At 46.2% G+C, this 22,429-nt stretch overlaps 1 protein-coding gene across 1 annotated transcript in view; it reads right to left on the reverse strand.

Moving 5' to 3' along the window:
- Nucleotides 1–18,970, reverse strand: part of LRRC2 (leucine rich repeat containing 2) — a 33,990-nt gene extending 15,020 nt beyond the window's left edge. Inside the window, exons 1-3 of the mRNA XM_024751477.1 lie at nucleotides 18,782–18,970; nucleotides 7,923–8,066; nucleotides 1,783–1,990 (exon numbers count right to left, since the gene is read on the reverse strand). Coding sequence (XP_024607245.1) covers nucleotides 1,783–1,990; nucleotides 7,923–8,047 — 333 coding nt within the window. The 5' untranslated portion in view covers nucleotides 8,048–8,066; nucleotides 18,782–18,970. The remainder of the gene's footprint in view (nucleotides 1–1,782; nucleotides 1,991–7,922; nucleotides 8,067–18,781) is intronic.
- Nucleotides 18,971–22,429: the final 3,459 nt, after the last annotated feature.

The following is a 22,429-nucleotide window of genomic DNA, read 5'->3' on the forward strand; positions in this document are numbered from 1 at the left end:
TCTCCCCACCCAGTTCTCAAGTCCCCAGAAGCTCCACCGCCCTGTCCACCTCTTGCTGACCTCCTGCAGAGGCCAGACCTGCTGCCTGGTGTGATGTTAGAGGCCAGAACTCCCTCGCCGCCGTGAGCGCTCTAAGACGGCGAACATCCTTTAATGGAGCTTTTCACTCCTTAAGCAGAGGCAAGACTGAAACACAAATCTCTCTGGGGAAGGAATACAGCAACTGAAATTCATAGTAATGAATGCCTGAGGCCCCAGAGTCTTGCCTTCGGTGGGTACCCATGAGGATAAGGTACCAGCTCTGGGAACCGAATGCAGGGGACAAGAAGGCTGTAAGTAATGAAGACAACATCCACATAGTTCACCCTGGGGTCTCCCTAGCCTGCTGACTCATAACCCTCTTCCTATCCCCCGACCACACTAGGCACTCACTAAATGCCCTTTAAAGTGGTTTTCCAAAGGTGCTGTGAGCCGAGAGGACTCAACAGGTTCCCCAAGCGGGCTGGGATCGTGTTTGACCACGGCACACGAGAATGATTTACCAGCGGTATTTAATTAGAAATCCAGACAGGCCCTCCTTCTTGCCCCAGAAAAGGCAGCATCCATGTATCCACTGATCTCAATGATGTGGATGCAGGAGAAAGACCACCAAAGAGGTGTCAGTCACAGTCTCTCCCAGTCTTACAGGGCTGTGTCGCTAACAAGACAGTGTCACAGAATATCCGCTCATTTAATCCTCACAACAGCCCTCTGAGGGGGTCAAGGCAAGCATTAGCACCACTGAACAGGGAAGGAGATAAAATGTATACAAATGGAGCAAACAGCCTCAGGTCACAGGGCCAATAAAGGGTCACCCAAAATATATGGTCTCCCAGTCCAGAGTCCTTTCAGCCACAAAACGGTGGGATAAAAAGAGATGGAGCGCAGGTCCCAGACAACTCTGTCGCACTGAACGGAAGACAGCCCGAGCTCATTTGTGCCGCCACCCAGCGCACACACACCATGGGCTGCTTCAACCAAGAAACATCAGAGCACAAGCAACCCTGAGATGCCTCTCCAAGCCAGCAGCAACCTGGGGGAGTGCGAGCAGGAAGCACCTGTACACACCTGAGGCAAGAAAGAGGGCACATCTTTGTCCTGGCCTCAGAAACTCAGAGGAAAACTGGCTGAAGGGTCTGCGAAATTCCTTTGCGGCTCTACACTCTGTGACAAGTCAGCAAAGTCACCGCCCACAGAGGGGTGTTAGGCAAGTCAAGTGCTCAGAGCATTAAAAAAAAAAAGAAGTCAAGAAGTTCTTTTTAATGGGCGGGGAGGGGTGGCGAGGAGGCGGCAGAATCGAACTTTTTTTTTTTTTTTGGGCCGCACCCCGCGGCTTGGCGGAATCTTAGCTCCCCTACCAGGGATTGAACCCGTGTTCTCGGCAATGGAAGCGCGGAGTCCCAACCCCTGGACCGCCAGGGAATTCCCAGAATCAAGCATTGTAAAGGCTGTGCCATCCTGAGGAGCCGCTGGGGTCCCAGTCCCTCGCAGCGTCGTAAGGATCCAAGGGGATCCCGCTGCTCTTTTCAAGACTGCACAGTCCTTCACCGCGGAAAAGACGCGAGAACCCGGTTCAGAGCCGGCAATGGCTCCTCCGCATCCATGGGAAAGCTCTCTAAAGACAACAGCAACAGCGCGCACTGGGCCAAGGTCAACAGCCTGAGCTCAGCCTAGCAGCAGACGTCGGCCGCAGCGCTGCAAAGAGCCTCGGCGTGCTGTAGGGACCGAAACGCATGGACTCACCTTCCAGTGCTGCCCCGTAAGTTCAAACACAAACTCACTGCTCCGTTTGTCTCTCTCCTTGGAAATTGCACTCTGCCTTGCGAGGGAGTTCCTTTCAATCTTGTCCAGAAGCCTCACGCTGGTGTCTATGAAGCCATTCTTGCAGTACGCAGCCTGGGGGATGCCCTTCCTTCTGCACTCGGCCACGAAGTTCCACTCCTCCTTTATCCTAAAACGGGCAGCAGAGGTCTCGGTTATCTCCTGGGGAATCGCCATCACCTGCCTGGAGAAGTCAGGCGGGCCACCTGGGCGCAAGCGCAAGCGCAAGCGCAGTCCTTCTCATCACCTGCAGTTTCCCAGCAGGAGACAAGCCCTCCCCTCCACTTCCGCCCCCTCTCCCGCCCCTCCTTTCTTGTTTCCTCTGCTGTGGTGGATATGGGGTGTGGGGGAATCTTAAACCCTCAGAGTTGTGAAGTATTAGCAAATCTGACCTTAAAAGTAGAGGAGGTGAGTTAACATGGCTAAAATTTCTACCAAAATTACCTATGCCTTTGATTAATTACAATATCCCTTGATATTATGAGGTGACACCCAAATTTTTCAAAAATGAAAGGTCAGGGCTTCCCTGGTGGCGCAGTGGTTGAGAGTCCGCCTGCCGATGCAGGGGACGCTGGTTCGTGCCCCGGTCCGGGAGGATCCCACATGCCGCGGAGCGGCTGGGCCCGTGAGCTATGGCCGCTGAGCCTGCGCGTCCGGGGCCTGTGCTCCGCAATGGGAGACGCCACGACAGTGAGAGGCCCGCGTACCGCAAAAAAAAAAAAAAAAAAAAAAAAAAAAGCAAGGCCACAGGAATCTGATGATCTTTCAGGAGCATATGGATAGAAATAAACAGGCAGCCCCAGTTTATAAAATTCGACTTTAGAAGGTCATCCATCAGCCACCTTGGGAAACTTCACTCCTGCAGATGAACCTGTTATTCATAAACTCCAGTTCCAATCTGACACTGGAGCTGGCCCAGGACTCCTCAGCCTCCCCATCACTCCCAGCACCTTCTTGTTGCTACTTCTCTGACATATTATTTTATAGTTGTCTTATCCCCCCAGCTTGGTCATAAGCTGCATCATGATAGACTACGTCTTGCTGCCCTCCAGATGCTCACGCCGCCATTAGAACAGCGTTTTGCACCTGGGGGCCTTTCTCCATGTAGAGATTTGATATCTGCTCGGAGCCTTTAACAGGTTAACATTCTATGTGGTACAAAAACAAGGTTTGTTGTGGTTTTCCTTCAAATCTATCACACAGAGACATTGTCTCAAAATGAGGTAGCCTGCCTTGGATAGGAACTTGGTGCATTCCACACTCAGGAAGGCATCTGGACCCTACTCAGCCCAACTCAGGGACTTGGTGACAGGCAGTATCCCAGGCTTCTAAAAGAGGGCTCTTTTAGAAACAGGCTGCTGATGCAGCCCTGGTCTCTACAGGGCCTGAAGCAATACAAATGCTGAATAAAACAAAACAAAACAAAAAACCCTGTAGTAGAGGGTCAGTCCTAGTATGGAAACTCTCAGGTGGTACCCGAAGGAAAAGTGCACTAGAATCACAGTGGCTCTGTTGTCGCAGGAAAGCCCAGGAGCCAAGTGGTCAGGAGGGGCAGGAACAGAGGAAAGAGTCTGAGGCAGAAACATCTTTGAGGACTGGGCATGTGGAAAGTCCTGGCCTGGACTACCAGGCACTGTCAATTGTAAGAAGAAATGTAAGGCTGATAAAAGCAAGAGACTGGTGGATATCCTTTTTCTGGAATACTGGAGACTTGGTGGATTTTATCTGATCCTATAGGGGTATGCACCTTTGTCATTGACTAAGCTATTTTACAACTCGGCAGAGATTGAAGTTAACTTGTAGAAAATTGATAGCAATACAAATCATTCTTGTCTACAGACATTCTTTTCTCTTGGTGTTAAATACATCTATATGCTGATGACGCGCAATTATATATCTCCAGCCAAGACGTCCTCAGTGAATCCAGCCTCCTTGCCTCCCAGCATCTCCACCTGAATATCTAAAAGGCATCCCCCGAATTTACATGTTCCAACCCAAACTCCTGACCTTCACCTGTAAAACTTGCTTTTTCCTCCATCTTAGAAAAAGCCTGCCAGTTGCTCTGGTCAAAAACCTCAGGGTCATCTTTGACTCTGTGCTTTCTTTCATATCTCACATCAAATCCATCAACAAATAGGGTCATTTCTACCAGAATCTGACCATTTCTCACCACCTTCACTGCTCCCATCCTGATCCAAGTCACCAGCATCTTCATGTAGGCACCACTCTTGCCTCCCTACAGTCTAAACTCATCCAGCATTTTGAGTGAGCTTGTGACAGTGTCAGTCACACCATGTCATGCCTCTGCCCATACCTCTCATTGGTTTCTCATTTCACCCAATAAAAGCAAATGTCTCACTATGGCCTACAAGGCCCTGCGGATCTGTGCGCTCCCCTTGCCTGTCTGACCTCATCCACTACTGCACCCTCACTTACTTTTTCTGGCCCAGTCACTCTAGCCTCCTGGTTCTTCCCTGAACCACCCAGGCAAACCCCTGCCTCAAGGTATTTGCACTTGCTGTTATGTCTACCTGGAGTTCTTGATCCCAGATTTCTGCAGGGCTGGTTCCCCAGGATTATGTGCAAATGTTTCCCCCTTAATCAGACTTTTTGCTCTTCAGACACCACTTCAGGTATCAGTGGAGTTTCGTGCTTGCTATTAATCTAGGAGAACAGGAGCGCTTGAAAAAAACTATCTTGCTGACGGCATTGGCTAGCACAGCTACTACCCTACCCAGGTCCTAGTCACAGGTTGCTGAGCTGGGGAAAAGCACTGGGTAATCAACTACCTGGGGCTTCAGGATCTACACATGAAATCTACAAATAATGTAATAAAACAGATAAGTTTTAAAATACCAGCACATGGAGAAATAGGAATTTAATACCAGGAGAAAGTGCTGGAAGAGTTAGAAGTGAGCTCCTCTGGGAAATACTAGCAGGGGCTTGGGGTGATTTGCTTTTCATCATTAGCTCTTCTGTGTAATTTAAATATTTTTAATACCATATGATAAAAATAAGTTTAAATATCTACCTGTAGCTCTAGTTCTGACTGTAGCAGTCAGGGATACAGGGCAGACCCTAGATCCAAGGCACTGATTGAAATAATAAAAGAAATCCTTCCAGAATTTTCACAGCCAGCAGCACAGCCGCAGCGAGTTCTTGTATTCAGTGAGAACTTTTCAGATTAATGTCTCTAAATTTTCTTTCTTCATTTCTTAGACTGAACCTGAAGGTAGAGTCTAGCAAGGTAATAAAATGATACCGGTTAAGCCCTACTCAACACATCTTTCCTATATCACAAATTACAAATTGATGTAACTATTTCACATATCTTGGTACAGCCAACGTAAGTGGAGGGAAAAAGGAAATTAGATGCGCTACTTAAAAAATAGTTAAATACCAAATCTTTTTTGGATTTCTGTTTTAAATGTTTGATGTCTTAGTCCCCTTGAAACCTAGAGAAAGTCACAATGAGAATATAAACAATTTTTACAAATCCATTCTCTTCCTTGAGAGTAATTAACATAAATAAAATGTCACTGTCTTTATATTTTATCGCCCATATAATTGAATAATTGTCCCCTTAAGTCAATTTTAGTAGCATTTCAAATACAAGATAAACATACAAAACAATGCCATTAGAGCTCTATTCATTAAATCAGTAAGTGTGCAAATAAAATACTCTTTCCTTAGGAAATGAGCCCACAATCTTAGTCTAGATGGCAAATAGGCTCACTGGATGAAAAATTCCTCACTTAGAGCCTAACAAAAGCATCTCTATCTCTCCATCTAAATGACTGAGTTTCATTCAAGTAGAGTGATGTTCCGTACTCATAACTTTTAAGTGTTGGTATATACCTCATGGAACAAATACAGTATTACAAAATGAAATACCATGAAGTGAGGTAACAGAACAAGCTAAACGGTTTTGCCTGGTTTAGTACATTTAAATTAACCAGATAACTGCCTCTTATACAAAGCATTCATCAGTACATTAACTTTCAGGACTTCCCTGGTGGTCCAGTGGTTAAGACTCCGTGGTCCCAATGCAGGGGGCCCAGTTTCGATCCCTGGTCAGGGAACATGATCCCACATGCATGCTTCAACTAAGAGTTCACATGCCACAACTAAGGAGCCCACCTGCCACGACTAAGACCTGGTGCAACCGAATGAATTAATTAATTAAAAAATATATATATATATATATGTATATATTAACTTTCCCACAGGAAACAAATTTTGAGAAACTAAAGGGTAACCTTCAAATAGTCCTAACAACAACAGTATAAATTATATTATGAAACTTCAAAAATACCTGCCAGAAAAAGGTAAATTCACTACGTTCATGTTTGCAGGTCCTGGGAAATTAATGCTTCTTCCTGAACATCACATTCCTCCAGCCACCCTCCCAGTTCCTCCTCACCACCCAGCCAGTTTGGTGGCTGTTTTTCTTATCTTGAGCTAGAAAATCCTAACAAATTCCCAAGAAGTTTTCTGTCTTAGGTTAAGATAAGGCACAGCACAAGCCCTATGGCACTGAGCCTAATGCAGGACCAACCCTGTGTACATGAGACGTGTGAATGTGGACACAAAGCCATTTGGCACCATGATGGAAGACAGAGATCAAGTCAAACGTGACTGCAAAGTGGCTTCCAGGGCACGGTTCTCAGAGCGAAGCTCCTGCAGGTGGCTGCTGTTCCCAGAACCCACAGGCTGTTACCTCAGCTACAGACACCTCCATAAACCTCCCAGGGCTTGGGTCCCCATTCAGCAAGTTGTCCCACCCTAGAGTAACCCCAGATGCTGGGGGTGGGAGGAAGCTGGAGCAGGGCTGAGAACCACTTTGGGCTCATAGGGCGCTGGGACCTTGTGTAATTCGTGCTCATGTAGATCCCTCAGATCCTCTGCCATGGGTGTTGCCTGGTCTGAGGGTTCCAATTCTTAAATTTAAGATTCATGTCATAGTGGATAATCTCATATTAGTGGCAAGTGAAAAGACAGTCCAGCTATCTGTGATTACAGCATTATATAGGGGGAAAGGTTTGGCCAAATCCTGCATTTACCAGCCCTGTCAATTTGGGCAAGTTACTTAGGTCCTAACTTCGTCTTCAGACTGGGGATAATTATAACCACCTGGAACAGCTGTGATGCTTACAGTAGCAGCTTAATTATCAAGCATGATCAGAATAGGTATTTGTTTGATCGAAATAGTTTATAGAAGTGAAGAACCAAGAATAAAGAGACATTCATATCCTACACATTTTGTTTTTAACCTAAAGCATAGACATGTCACAATTTGCCAATTTGATGTAGGGTCATGGACCGCCTTTGAGAATGGGTCTGCCAATTAGAATCCCACTCTGCCTTTCTTATATAAACCACACCCATAACACATGATCCAAGACTTCCAGTTTGGGTTTCCTCACAGGGCGTAAAAATTACAGACCTGCAAAGCCACCTGAATGTGCAACCTTTCTAGCTCATGGTACTTTTATCCGTCTTGTACAGTGTTAATTCAATTGGGTGGTTCATGCTGATCACACACATAGTTTTTCCGAAGCCCTCAACTTAGTTTTCATACACACAATAACTCTCTTTTACTCATACTTCATGAGTGTATGACAGCAGTCAAACCACATCATTCCAATCCAAGTAAAAACTGCATCAACACAATGAACCTTATCTAACATTCAGCTCAACGGGTGAGAGGTGAGCGCAGGACATAGAGCAGCCTCATGTTGTCACGTGGGTGGACAGCATCAACCTGCTGAAGGCAGCTAGGTGGTCTTTCAGAATTTCCTGTAGAGGGATTTGTCGTGTCATTGCTGTCTTTTCCATGCCTAGCACAGTACCTGGAAGGTATGTGGGTCCTTATAGCTATGAGTGTTACTGTTACAGGAATCGAATGTTCATTGTAGGCAACAGCGTGAAGATTCTGAAGTCCAGTGAGCAAGTGTTACGGACAGGAAGAAATCTCGGAGGAAAGGCATCCCCCTCCACAACACAAATGCAGCCTGTCTTATTCGCTAGAGAGCTACAGAGCAAGTACAGAGAACACATACTTTTCCAATGCGCTTTTCTCGAGCCTTTCTGCCTCCTGCTTCTGCCAGGCTTTGTGCTTCTTGACACGAGTTTCCCACAAGGCTCTGATGACAGAGATGTCGAATACGACCACTTTATGCCCCATTTTAAGAGCATGAAGTTACCTATTTAAAAAAAAATTATATATATATGTCAGCTTCATACACACACAGAAGAAAAGTTTTAACTTGAACTTTAAAATAAAATATGAGTGAATCAATTTCATCAATAATGATGAAACGCCTTGTTTCTTCCAGGATGGCAGTTGCTAATGTTCTTAGGGTCTGAGAGTACTCTTGTTTGTAAGTCAGAGTTCAGCACTCAACTGGGGTCCTCTCCTCTAGAATGTCACACTTGTCTCTCTACCCCTCAGCTGACACGTGGGTTCCCAAAGCCCCCTGGGCATTCCTCAAGCTTTGTGGTTCCACATTCTATCGAATTTACTGGCATCTGATCTTCTCAGTAGGTTGTAACATACTCAGAGGTAAGTTTGATTAGTTATTTAGAAGATACACACACACACACACACCAGTTATCTGAGGCTAAACACCAGCCACCATTAAGCGCACCAAGCATTGTACCAAACCCCACCGAGCACTTTTCCGCCTGGGACTGACCACACAGCCTGGGCACTTGTCCTGTAGGTTTCCCCTGCGACATGAACCCTCACAGCTGCTGATCTCTGTTTATGTGGTCTCTCAAACACAAGGAAAGTCAGACTCAGGTACATCTTGGTCATCACCTCTTAGTGAGAACTAGCACAATGTGTGGCACATAGTGGACCCTCCATAAATATTTGTTGAAAGACTAAGTGAGTAAATGAATGAATGAAAGTGAGTAAAAGATTTGCATCCAGGTTGCTTCACTCTCAGCCCACTCAGTGAACTTTCTCTCTTCATTTTCCCACCTCATATTTACTATTTGTAAGTCATTATTTGCTCACCGCAAAAAAAAAAAAATTATCAGGACATAAAAGTGCATTTCAACATTCATTCCACTAAGCTATACTTATCTCCCTTATCGAAGTAAAATAAGTTTCTATATATTGTTTTAAACTTCCCCTACCTACAGCATCAAAATCTGGCTAAAGCCATTTCCTGATGTGCACAGATACACGGAGTGTCAGTTGGCAAACAGTAAGGCTGTTGAATATTCTCTGTTCCAATTCCAGACACTTCTAAATAGCAGTCAGTGGGGATACAAAAGCAAATATTTAAATCTTCTGACTCAAGGTTGTGCTCTCCACAAATGGCTCGCCAATGTGAGTGGCAGAACTGCCTTATGTTTATGCAGCTGAACGTTTGAGGTCAGTAAGTTTAGTCTGAAGAGCTGAAAACACTGACCCCAGTTGATTTCCCTCTTTCCTTTAATTTCTGACATCTGGGACTGTCTTTTGTCTCCCTTAAAACTCTTTTACCTAAAGGAGATTTTTGACAAAGATGCAAATGGTGCAAGTTTTGTGTGGACATAAGTTTTTGATTCTCTTGGGTAAATACATATGAGTAGAATTGGAGGGTCATATGTTAACTCTATGTTTAACCTTTTCAGGAACTGCCAGACTTTTACAAAGCAGCTGCACCATTTTACATTCTCACCTACAGCGTATGAGGGTTCCAGTAACTCCACATCCCCGCTGACACTCGTTATCATCTCTCTTTGTATTGTAGCCATCCCAGTGAGTGTGAAGGTTGTCTTTTGTTAGCATTCCCTGATAGCTAATGATGTTGAGCATCTTTTTATGTGCTTTATGTGTTGAGCACCTTTTTATGTGTATACCTTCTTGGGAGAAATGTCTATTCAGATTCTTTGCCCATTTTTTATTGGGCTATTTGTCTTTTTAGTGTTGAGTTGTAATAGTTCTTTATATAGTCTAGATACTGGTCCTTTGCCAGATATATGATTTGCAAAAATTTCTTCCCATCTTTTCCCATCTTTTCACTTTCTTGATTCCATCCTTTTACTTTTAACCTAAATATATGGTTATAATCTATATGAGATTTTATAGACAGAATCTTGTTGATTCGCTTAGTTAACTCATTTGGACGATTTCTGTCTTTTAATTGGTATGGTTAGGCAATTTACATTTAGTACAATTAAGGATATATTTATATTCAGGTCTATCATTTTATTATTCATTTTCTGTTTGAGCCCTCTTTTGTTTTCCTCTTTTATATTTTCCTGCCTTCTTTTCCATTATCTGAACATTTTTTACTATTCCATCTTATTTTCTCTATTGTGTTTTTGACTATGCTTCTTCGTCTTCTCTTTTTCACGGTTGCCCTAGGGAGCATAAGATACATGCTTAACTTATCGTGGTCTACTTAGAAACAGTATTTTAACCACTTCAAGTGAGATATAGAAAGCTTATTACCTGGGCTTCCCTGGTGGCGCAGTGGTTGAGAGCCCGCCTACCAATACAGGGGACGTGGGTTCGAGCCCTGGTCCAGGAAGATCCCACATGCCGCGGAGCAACTAAGCCCGTGCGCCACAACTACTGAGCCTGTGCTCTAGAGCCCGTGAGCCGCAACTACTGAGCCCGAGTGCTGCAGTTACTGAAGCCCGCGTGTCTAGAGCCCGTACTCCGCAACAAGAGCAGCCACTGCAGTGAGAGGCCCACGCAACGCAAGGAAGAGTAGCTCCCACTCGCCGTAACTAGAGAAAGCCCACGAGCAGCAACAAAGACCCAACTCAGCCAAAAATAAATAAATAAAATAAATAAATTTATTAAAATAAAAAAGAAACCTTATTGCCATATAGATCCCCTTATGCTCTCACCTTTATGTTGTAGTTGTGCTATGTATTATATCAGTCAGAGTTAGATTTCTTGGCTTCAGATCATCAAACTTATTTCAAAGAACTCATGAGGAGGAAGCTAGCCTGTCATATCTACCCTGATATTTACCATATCTGTTGTTCTTCCTTCATTCTTATTGTTCCAAGTTCCCCTCTGGTATCATTTGCTTTCTGCCTAAAAAACTTCCCTTAACAATTCTTTTAAAGGAGGTCTGCTGGCAAATTCTCCATTTTCCTTCTGAAGGAGGGCAGGAGGCCCACAGAGCAAATGGACCACACAGGGCTCTGTTTTCTGTGTCAAGAGAGCTGCAGAAAGTTATTGCTAGCCCAGGCTGCCAGGTTGCAAAGGGACCATATTCTGTGCCCATGACTGGGGCAGGCTCCAGCAGATGTCCCACAATGCTGATCCTCCCCTGGGAAACGCAGGAAACCTCTTCCTACTACATTGTCACTCCAGCGTCCTTTACTGAGAAAGGTTAACAATGGTGTTCACTTCAAAGGACGAATACTTAAAGGAATTCCATTATATATCACAGAATACACACACTGAAGAGTGCATTCCAGGTTGAGAGGCAATAAGTTGATAACTAACACACTAAGTGATCAATTTGGTTGGGTTCAGACCTCACATTCCAACCTGCCCTCTGAGGTTGTGATTCCCACGTCAGATCAGTCTTCTGACTTTGCAGTGCTCTTCAGCTGTTCTGTGGGCGCCACCCAGTGGCCATCTGGGACAGGGGTTCTAACAGACTGCCAACGCTGCTTAGGGTCAGATCCATGCAGGTGCAGCTTGGGAAAAGAGCCCAGGAGCTCATAAGCAACCTTTTGGGGTTGTTCTCCAGAGCTTCTCCCTCTTGGTGATCTCTCTGGTCCTTCTAGATTCCCGGGGCTTGCTTTTCAGTCCTCTGGCCAGAGACCTGGTGCTTTAGCTACCCTGCTTTGCTGTGCATGTCCTACAACTGCACTGTGTTGGGCCACACAGTGGGAGGACAGTGCAAGGAAAAAAGCAATGAGAGTTTCCTCCACCCTCTGGGGACCACAGCTCCTCTGCTCAGAAAGGAAGGATCCCTTATCCCAAAGGATGGGTGACTGAGGTCCTCCATTACCAACCTTCTCTCCGTCGCCCCTCACTGCTGCTACTACTACACAATCCCACGGGGGCCTAAGGCATTAGAGGGTGGAGCAAAGAAAAAGAAAAAAGACAAGGATTTACCCCCACGCTCTGAGCTTTAGGAGCCTGTTTCTCACTCCTGGAACAAAATTAGGTGCTTTGTGCTCAATTCTGGGTTTCAGGCTGCCTTGAGTCCAGGCTGGGGAATACTGGAGGGGAAAAATGGGAAACAGACCACAGGTTCTGTTCTACTTTGAATTAGGGTGTCCTTCCCTTCTTCTCTTGCAACTGCTTACTTTTCAGGGTCTTCACATTGCTGTTCTGTGTAATAAGTCCAGGTTTTATAGCTACATTTAGTGGGAGAGACAAGGTGAAGTGTGCCTACTCCATCTTACCCCAAACCATAAATCTCTGCATTTATTTTTTCTTTTACCACTTTCCTTACTCTGTTACCTTCAGCTCAGGAGCACCTAAGCTGCAAAGGTCTTAAGGTCTAAATTTTTTTAAAGAGAAAGAATTAAGCAGCCTAGCTCCTTTGAGGAAATCTCTGCACCTAATCCAAGTCTACACATAAAAGCAAACCAAAAAGCCAAAGTAAAATGAACTGCTTTTGAGCAGTGTGGACAGTCAGTCATCCAAGGGTACCTGTAGCTGGAAGACCCACCTGCTGTCCAGGGTGTGTGTGTTCTAGATCAGCCAGTCACGGCTCTGATTCTTTTGTGGAGTTTCCTTTATTTTCTCAGGCCAATAAACCCTTGAAGAGTAACCATATCTGTACATTAATATGTACGATAATTTCTATGCATTAATTTAGAGAAATATAATTCAAGTCCCTATATTAGAGAAATGGTCTATTCTTGATGCCTTTGTGTTCTATTTTTAAATATTTGTAAACCAACATTAGTCTCAGTATTTTGGTGGAAAAGAGTCTATCCTGTCTGTCATCTAACCACGTTCACTATTTTCTCTGTGTTTTTGCCAAGCAGAGAAAGAGGTACTATCCTTCAACTAAGGGGGTTTTGAAAGTGCTAGGATTTAAATCAGGGTTTTGCCTATCAGATGTTCTATTTACAAATGTGTGTAATGAAAACTAGAGACTCTAAGAATGGTAAGTGATGACCATGTATGCTGGGGATCTACATTGTAACCTCCAGAGATCCTGCGAAGGTAAGAAATACCAGCTCCTAAATCCCGGGTCCAGCCCAGCTGCTGGCATCCTGTGCAGGACAGGGCTGAGTCCAGGCCTCCCTAGACAACTGGACGGGATGGACCTTAACCCAGGAGGTAGTAGCCCCATGGGCGGGTGCTGAGATTGGGAGAGTGGTTTTATGACAAGAGCCCATGAGTCATTCCATCCAGGAAAAAATGCCCCTTTGGGGAGCAGAGAGGAGGCAGATTCAGGGACAGATGCAGATGCCAGTCACTTAGCAGCTTGGGGGAAGGAGATTCCCCTGGCAAATTCACAAAGCTAATCTCTTCTTCATAGCATGAACTCCATTCAACCCAGTCTTTCAGGCAAGTACATAAGATGTAATTTTCTAAGCATTAACTTTCTGCAGAGCTATAGAAATATCACCATGGTATGCTATACCAAAGCAGAAGAGAGAAGAATTACCCTCTCCAGGATCCAGTCTGGGAGCCCTCAACACAAATAAAACAATAACCTCTCAGAGAAAACGTTTACAACCAAGGAGACTCTTCTGAGGCAGCATAAGAACGCAGAGCTTTAGCCTGGGCCTGCCCTGAACTTGACAGCAAATATGCATGGTTCCAGGACTCTCATTCCAGTTCTTTGCTAGAGATCTGGCTTCCCATGGTGAGTGCAGAATCACGAGAACAAGCCTCCCTAGATTTGGTTGTACTGCCCATAGCCACAGAGCATCTTCCAGAGAAGAAAACACTTGGGGCTATGAGAAAGGAGGGAACCGCGGTGTCCCTCACTGCAACAGAAAGGACACTGGCACAGAGTGTGGTCAGGTTCATTCCCCTCCAGTGCTGAGTGTTTCAGATTCTGAATGAAATGTCAACAGAGACTCTCAAAGGTTGGATTCACAGAGGAAAAAAAAAACTTTTTTCCTGGAAAAAGTGTTTGCTTTATTGCAAGGGTCAGCAAACTTTTTTAGTAAAGGGCAAGATAGTAAATATTTTATGTAAGTACAATACTTACATAACAAAAGAGAAAACTCTTGGCCTCTCTGCTTGCCTGGGGTGGGCTTGCCTGAGCACTGACCCTGCGTCCACGCTTCTGCCCAGTTGCCGCCTACTGGAGACACTCTCAGGACAAGAGCGACTGGCCCAAGAGGGAAAGGCCTGGCAGGCCACAAGCACGGAGCAGGCGAGGGGGGACCTGCTACAGTCAGCTTCGCTCTCTGTCCCAGTGACACCCAGGTGCCTGTGTGTCCTCTCCTTCCACTCACCTCAAGCTCTTGCACAGAGATTCGACTGCCTGGTGCCTGACAGTTGCCAACAGTAGAGTCTCCAATATGTGAATGGCAACCAGTGCGGGCCTTGGGCAGCAGTGAGATACAGCTGGCCAGGTAGACAGGTGCTGAGAGTCTGGGGGAATGGGGACGGAGGGGGTTACTCCAGTTTGGTCTCCATGGCTCACGGTGCTAGCCTGCTCTGGCAGTGCCAGGCCTGAGAGTGATCATTTGCTGATCCCAGCTTTCATGAACAATAAATGGCCGCAGTTTTCATTCCCCCAAGGTGCTAAGTGAGTGGCAACTGCATCTGTCCCTGAATCTGCCTCTCCTCTGCTCCCGAAAATGCCTTTTTTTTTCCTGGAAAAAAAGCTTTGGTGGATGTGATGGCTTTAAATTATATGCACAAATTCTTTGACATTCTTCCCTCTAAAAAGGTAGAGCTTAAGTCCTTTCTCCTTGAGCTTGGGCTGGACTTAGTGACTCACTTCTAATGAATATAATGTGGTGAAAGTGATGGTGTGTGACTTCTGAGACTCAGTCCCATAAGGTATTGCTCTCTCTCTCTCTCGGATTACTCACTCTGGGGAAAGCCAGGCACCATGTCCTGAGGATGCTCAAGCAGCTCTATGGAGAAGCTTCCTGTGGAGAGAAACTGCGGCCTCCTGCCAACAGCCGTGTGGGTGGACGCTGTCTTAACAGCAGATCCTAAAGCCCCAGTCAAGCCTTCAGATGACTGTAGCCCTGGCCAAAATCTAGACCTCATGAAAGGCCCTGAGCCAGAACCTGAGCCAGAAACCAGGTTTCTGACCCTTAGAAGCTGTGGGATAACAAGCGTTTATCATTTGAAGATGTTAAGTGCTGGGGTAATTTTTATGCAGCAATAAATAACTAATAAAGTGAACAGTAAAATAAGAGGCACTTATAAAACTCAGTCTTAATTTACAGTGACATCTGGTGTCTATATCCAGCTGCTTCCTTGACATACCCACTTGGATATCTCACGCATATCTCAAAAGAAACACGATTCCCTCCAAACTTACTCCAAACCACACTCTGTGCCAAACTTACTCATTTAGAATCTATCCATCCCTGTCTGCCTTAATTCCCCATCTCAACAATGACTCCGTATTTATCTGGAGGTCACTCCTTTATGCTTTCTGTTTCCTCCCCCTGACCACCCAATATATGGACATGCACACACACACACACACACACACACACACACACACACACTCATTCACACATCTAATTTATTCTGTAGGGGCATGTGTTTCTCACCACCAATTTCTGCCACATCTGGCCTCAGTTGTGCAAAAGCCTCTGAGCTGCTCTCCTGACTCCCCACTCGCCCACGTCCAATCCATTTGCTACACGACGGTGAGCATCACCATCACCAAAGAGAACTGGATCATGCTGCCACCTGGCCCAAGTCCTCCAGAGACTTCCGTTTGGAATGAGAGGGAGATCCCAGCCCCTCACAGGGCCCAGTAAGATCCTGGCACGACCTGCCCTCAGACAGCCCCTCCCACTCACCCCCACTGCTCTCCTCCTCCGAGCCCGTCCACCACCTGCTTCTTCCCACCTCAGACCCTGCAAACGCTGCTCCCTCTGCCTAGACGTTCCCCCCATTCACACGGCTCTCCCCACCCTGACACCCCTGAATTCAACTTCTGCGTTCCCTCCTCAGCGCGGCCTCCCCTGCCTCTTCATCTAAGGTAGAGCCTCCTGCTACCCTCTCTCTCAGACTGTTGCTTACTTACTTCACAGCACATAATACAAGTTGAATCATTTGACCGTTTGCTTAATTATACTTTATCTGTGTATGGACGGAACCACGGTTTCCTGACGGAAGCAACCACCTGAGGGGCCCCTGACTTGGGCTCAGAGCCTGGCCCCTCAAGTCAGCCACTGACACTAGGTCACTCAGTAACAGACGCCAGGCTCCCACTTCTGAGTCTCAACCCAGAAATCCTGGGTATGGAGCCAGTTTACTTGGTATGTATTTCTGTTCTTTGATTCCCAGGAACCCTAAAGAACTGACATCTGGGGACACTCATTAAATGCAGAAAGGTGAATGTCCTTGCCTCTGAGCTCTCAATCTGGAGGGGCGAACAGATGTTTAAAGGGATACATTTCAATGCAGCATGTGGACAACAGAGACTGAAGGAGCTGCTGTGCAAGCCAGAAGAGGAGAGATGCCCTCCAGTGCGTGATGGGGGGTGGGAGTAGGGGGTCAGGGAGAGTCCTGCAGGGACTGTGAGGAAGGCGAAAGGACCACTCTTCTGGGTTTGATTGAACAGTTTTCCATGCTCCCTCCCCAAGCCAGGTATATCAGAATCACTTTACAGAACCATCTGTGATCCCGAGCCAGAGGACATGACTGGAAAAACACATCCTTTGGCAGCAGAACACTAGTCTCCACTTAGAATCATATGCCAGGGTTCCAAGTGGGAGGGGGGACTCTCTGGTCACCTAGTCCTCTCACTTCTTGTCAAATGGCAGGCTGGGCTGGAAGAGGGCGGGGGTGGGGTACAGGGCTTCTATCTCAGAGAATTTGAGGTGTGAAGGCCCTGGGAGAGTCTGGGAGGAGACTCAACAAAGTCCACAATACAGGTGCCAAGCCATCCTTGGTTCTCCCTCTGTGAGGCTGGGAGGGGGACAGCAGCAGAGGGGGTGAGGGGAGAAGGGCATGGAGCTGGTGCCGGGGGGTCACCTGGACCAGCCATGGGGAGAGAGGCCTGGCTCCCCTCCTCCCCACCTGCCCCTTAGAGCCCCCCAGATCCGTCTTCCCTTTGGACTGACCAGCTCCAGGCCTTCCACAGCATTTTCCAGGTGTATCCGCCAGGTGCAGAAGACAACTATCACCAGCCTTGCTGGATCCAGGGGAATGACTGTAACCAATGGGAACTTCTGGTGACACCAAGGTACAGTGGAGGCAATAATATGACAGACCAGGGGCTTTAATGGCCCACAAATTCCTTTCTATCCTCACATAAGGCCACTGCCTGGACCCCAGAGTTGGAACAGAGTGAGGTTTCTGATAGAAACAGTGGGGGAAATAGAGGGTAAATATTCAAGTGAGGTCAGTCACAGTAGTCACAATATTTCTGCCAAATTCTAAATTAAATTACATTTTATGTCACCTGATCAGTGTTCCCCTGGGGACACACATTATTTTACGGTAATTTGTTAAACTAGAAAATCTGGCCAAGGGAGGCAGAGGCTCCAGACAGGATTAAGAGGACAGTCTCAGGGTCAGGACAGTCTCAGGGCTGGAGTCCTGCCTCCCCCGCCTACTGCTGCATGTCCCTGAGACGGCTACCTAACCTCTCTGGACCTCGGTGTTCTCATCTGGACACGGTGTGACAGCAGCACTGAGCTCATAGGATTAGTGGAAGGATCACGCGTGATAATTTGTGTCACGTGCTTAAGACAGTACCTGGCACCTAGTAAACCTCAAAAAATGTCAGTTATTTAAAGAAAAAAAAGAAATTAAGACAGACATTTTTCCCAGTTATATATAAGATCAGAACAAAAGGTACATGAGCATCTGGGGATTTTTCTCTATCAGATATGGTTACAGAGGTTCTATGGGAGAACACCCAGCTCCTAAGTTATGGGAGAGGATTTGGTCCATCAGAAGAGCCGCCACACAGTCGTTAAGAATCCACCTGCCAATGCAGGGGACACGGATTCAAGCCCTGGTCCGGGAAGATCCCGCCTGCGGCAGAGCAACTAAGCCCGTGCGCCACAATTACTGAGCCTGCGCTCTAGAGCCCACGAACCACAACTACTGAAGCCCGCGTGTCTAGAGCCTGTGCTCTGCAACAAAGAGAAACCACCACAATGAGAAGCCCGTGCACAGTAAAAAAGAGTAGCACCTGCTCATGGCAACTAGAGAAAGCCCGTGCGCAGCAACGAAGACCCAACGTAGCCCCACCCCCCCAAAAAAAAATATATATGTATGTATGTATAAAAGAAGAGCCACCAGCACAGTCAAACTGCCTACAAAACCAGACAATTCTCTTCCGGGTTCTAATCACTTTCCCACCCTCACCCCCACGCCTCTCCTGGAGGACAGACTTCCCCGGCCAGATGTCAATCATCCCTTTCAGGGCACTGAAGAAGCACAAACAGAGTTGATTTATCACCCCTGGACAGCACTGTGGACCAGAAAGTTTTGAGCTCAGCCTTGGGAACAAGGGTGATGCTGAGAGTAACCCACTAACAAGAGCCGGAGTGTGGAGACCCGGCCACAGCAGCAGCCCGGCTACCTAGACCTGCCCGTTCACAGGCTCTCCTTCCGCATTCAGTTCCAGGCCCTGCATAATCCTCAATCCGTGTTCGTTTGGGAGGTTCACCCCTGTCAAGCCTCAGCACAGCAGGGACAGACATAAACAAGGAAGCACTGTCCCCCGCCCCCTCCACAGGTGCCCCATGCCCCTACCCTCGCCTTCCCCACAATCCCCCAGTTTCAGGAGCAGCCGCGCACTCACCCCCCACGCCCACCTACCCGTGAATGGGCTGCAGCCCTGAGCCCCTGCCGCTGCCTGCCGAGTGGAATCCGAGCCTGTTTACTCCGCAGCAGCGACACACTGGGGCCAGAAGCGCTCCAACTGCCCCAGCTTCCCGGCTTGTGCGCTAATGGGCTATGTTTGTAGGCTGATAATATGATCTGTAGGACATGTGCTGATAAACTATCTATCTATTCTATGTGACTCAGCCCAGCGTGAGACAAAACAGACTTGGGCGGGGACGGCTTGTCACAGCGTAAACGATGTGTCGGCCAATCTGAGCCGTATAACCCGGGATTATCTGCACCTCCCTGCAGGTGGCGGGGGCCTTTCAACATTGGACATCCTGAAGTGTGCTAAAAAAAAAAACAGGTCAGAGAAGGCAAAGGGTGACATATTCTTAGCCCGCTAAGCTGGAAACCAAACTGAAAGCAGGATGAGAAAGCCATATGACCAAGGAAATGTAATTTTTTTTTCAGTATTTGAAGCAGATGTCCAAGGTCTTGATTTCATCCTTACATTTTTTTCTTAATTTTATTTAATTTAAGAAATTAATTTCCTAAAACATATGTGAGTTTAGGTTCTCTTTAGAGATTTTACTATTTTGGCAAATGTGTTTTCCTGATACCCAACAGTGGGACAATATGCCAGTTAATAAGCAGCAATCGTGCCTACACAACCCCTTGGTGCCCCTTCACGGCAACAGTTCCTCATACACCTTCACCCTAAAACAGAAAAACACCTTTTGTCTAATATATACATAATAACTCTAATTACAAAATAGTTTGATTTCTGAAGGACTATTTCCATAATGGAACATTTTCTGTTTGTTGACATTTTAATTAAATTACCATTTTTAATTGTATACTAAGTTAGTGGGGCTCAAATTAATCTTTGTGACTATATTGAATCATACCTCTAAAATGTTAGATGTGCTTTTTATTACTTAGGATAGAATTTTCATATTATGTTTCTCTTTTGATAAATAATGTAAGTTACCTAGTTAGTAATTAATGTTTAGTTTGCATTTTGTTTTCTTTTTTTTTCTGGTATCCTCAACTAAAGAATATAAATTGAAAAAGCAGTTTCAGTTCACATTCTACTTGAATACCATTTCAATTTATAAGAGAGAGAAACATTCAAAAGCTTAATCATATTTAAGTGGAAAAAATTTTTTCCCACAAATGCATTCAGAATACAATGGGATTGGGCTTCCCTGGTGGTGCAGTGGTTAAGAATCCACCTGCCAATGCAGGGAACACAGGTTCGAGCCCTGGTTCGGGAAGATCGCACATGCCTTGGAGCAACTAAGCCCGTGCGCCACAACTACTGAGCCTGCGCTCTAGAGCCCGCAAGCCACAACTACTGAGCCCGTAAGCCACAACTACTGAAGCCCACGCGCCTAGAGCCCGTGCTCCGCAACAAGAGAAGCCAACGCAATGAGAAGCCCGCACACCGCAACAAAGAGTGGCCCCCGCTCACCGCAACTAGAGAAAGCCCGTGCGCAGCAACCAAGACCCAACACAGCCAAAAATAAATAAACAAAAATAAAATTAAAAAAAAATACAATGGGATGCTTTATGATGCTGATTGGAGGAACAGGCCATAGTCATCAGACTATAATGATGTGCACTCAACAGGATCGAGAAATTTAGCAAATGAAAATAACTTTCAGTTACATTTGAATTTCAGATAAATAAAAAATAATTTTTTAATATGTGTCTCAAATACTACATGAGTCATACTAAAAAATTATTTGGTGTTTCTCTGAAATTTAAATATAAGTGAGTGGCCTGTATTTTACACGGCAACCCTCCACCCAAACCACCCAGGACCTTACTAAAATGTTGAGTCGGCTTCAAGAGGCCAGAGAAGGGCTGAGAGTCTGTATCTCTAACAAGTTCCAGGTGATGTGGAAGTTGCTGGTCCAGAGACCATATTGTGAGTGGCAAGGATCTAGAATTAGCATAGTCTGGTGCAGTGATACCCAGGACTGGCTTCTCACTGGCATGGCCTGGATAGACCCCTCTGCCCCTCAGAAGTTCTGACTCAGTAAGTCTGGGACAGGGGTCCAGGGGTCGATATTTTCAGCATGCTCCACAGGAGTTGTTGTTTCTGATTCACAGGCAGGGATGTGAACCAGGAAATATTTTAAAATACAAAAGGTACCATGTTCATGCAAGGAATTATTATTTCATTAAACTCACTCTGTGCAGATTGTTGTATCGCTGGGCTAAGTGTGTCCAGAAAGACCTTCCAGTTTCTGAGCTCCCAAGGGGCAGCAGATGGGATTGTGCCCTGCAGTCTTCACATCCCAGTGTCCCCTTACAGCTGGAAGCAGCCCAACTCCTAACAGCCTTATTATTACCAACCCTGGCCACTTTCTTAGAGCTCAACACTTTTTTATGCAATTCAGTTCCAGCTGGGCTTGTAAACTCATGAAACGCAGTCCAAAGACCACAGCTCCAGCTTCTCCAGGGGGAGGTGTATATGTTTGCCTCACATCCAAAGGGGTTCCACACACAAGCTCACCCAGATAACCACAGGGGACTGAATGCTTTCTCACAGCCATTCTGAGTCTAGGATTCCTGTTGGAACATTGAGTCACACGCACCACGAAGCTTTCTTCCAAGTAAATACCTGGTTTCCAGAGTTTCCAGAGTGGGGTGCACTTCAAAGGGCCCAGGGTCATTTGCACACAGGAAATCTTCTCCCTGGAGCACCTTAACCCATCTCTGACACAGCTTGGGTTTTGCACTTTGGCCTCCCTCATCCCTCCACTTGCATTTCATCCATTTCAAAACCATTAAGAGCTGTGAAGAATGCCTGAATGCACTCAGATACAAAATCCACTTAAGAAGCACTTTAAAATGAGATCCTCCAGGTCTTGTGAAACCACGTGGGACCCCAGCTTGCCTTCCCAAGTCTCACTCCAAGAAGTCTGTCTGCCCATCCATTTGTCTGTCAGGGGCCACTGACCTTGACCTGGTCAGCAGGGATCAGGAAGTGACTGCTCCTTCCCCATCAACAGTTTTTTCATAACACTAAAATGGCACTTGGTATAGATTACTGGGCTCATCTTATCTAGGGGGAAGGGGAAAGGGAGCAGAAGCCCAATCTTGGAGATCACCGTCTCTCCCAATATGCTCAGCACACATAGCTGGTCAGTAAATATTTGTTGAATTAGATTGGAAGGAAAAAAATTTTGGTGAGAATTCTAAACTATCGTCATGTCTAAAAGTCTAAATCAGAATACCCTACCCTACCACGGTTTCCAGTAAATACATCAGGACTATCTCATCTTGTATACGGTGAACTCTCTTGAATAAGTTGCCCAGAATTTGGCACTGCTTGGAGTACTTAGGATTGACTTTTTTTCCCCTTTACTGTTGCGGGGAGGGAGTATTCTTTGTTGTATTTCCTGGCTCAGGCTAGGAGGCGCAATTTGTTTTCCTTTGGAGCTTCTCAAAGACCTAGTCCACGCCCGCCTCACCTTCCCTTTTAGAAAGTGAGGCTGAAATGGAACGCTGAGTCAGCCACAAATGTGGCAGATGGTATAAGATTTAGCCAAAAGGAAACCAGCACAGGCAAACACTGCACTAGCGGCTGGGGAAGCGAGATTTCCAGAAGACCAGGTTTCTGGATCT

The sequence above is a fragment of the Neophocaena asiaeorientalis genome, unplaced genomic scaffold, assembly GCF_003031525.2.
Source record: "Neophocaena asiaeorientalis asiaeorientalis breed wild unplaced genomic scaffold, Neophocaena_asiaeorientalis_V1.1 scaffold221, whole genome shotgun sequence".
NCBI classification, from domain to species: domain Eukaryota; kingdom Metazoa; phylum Chordata; class Mammalia; order Artiodactyla; family Phocoenidae; genus Neophocaena; species Neophocaena asiaeorientalis.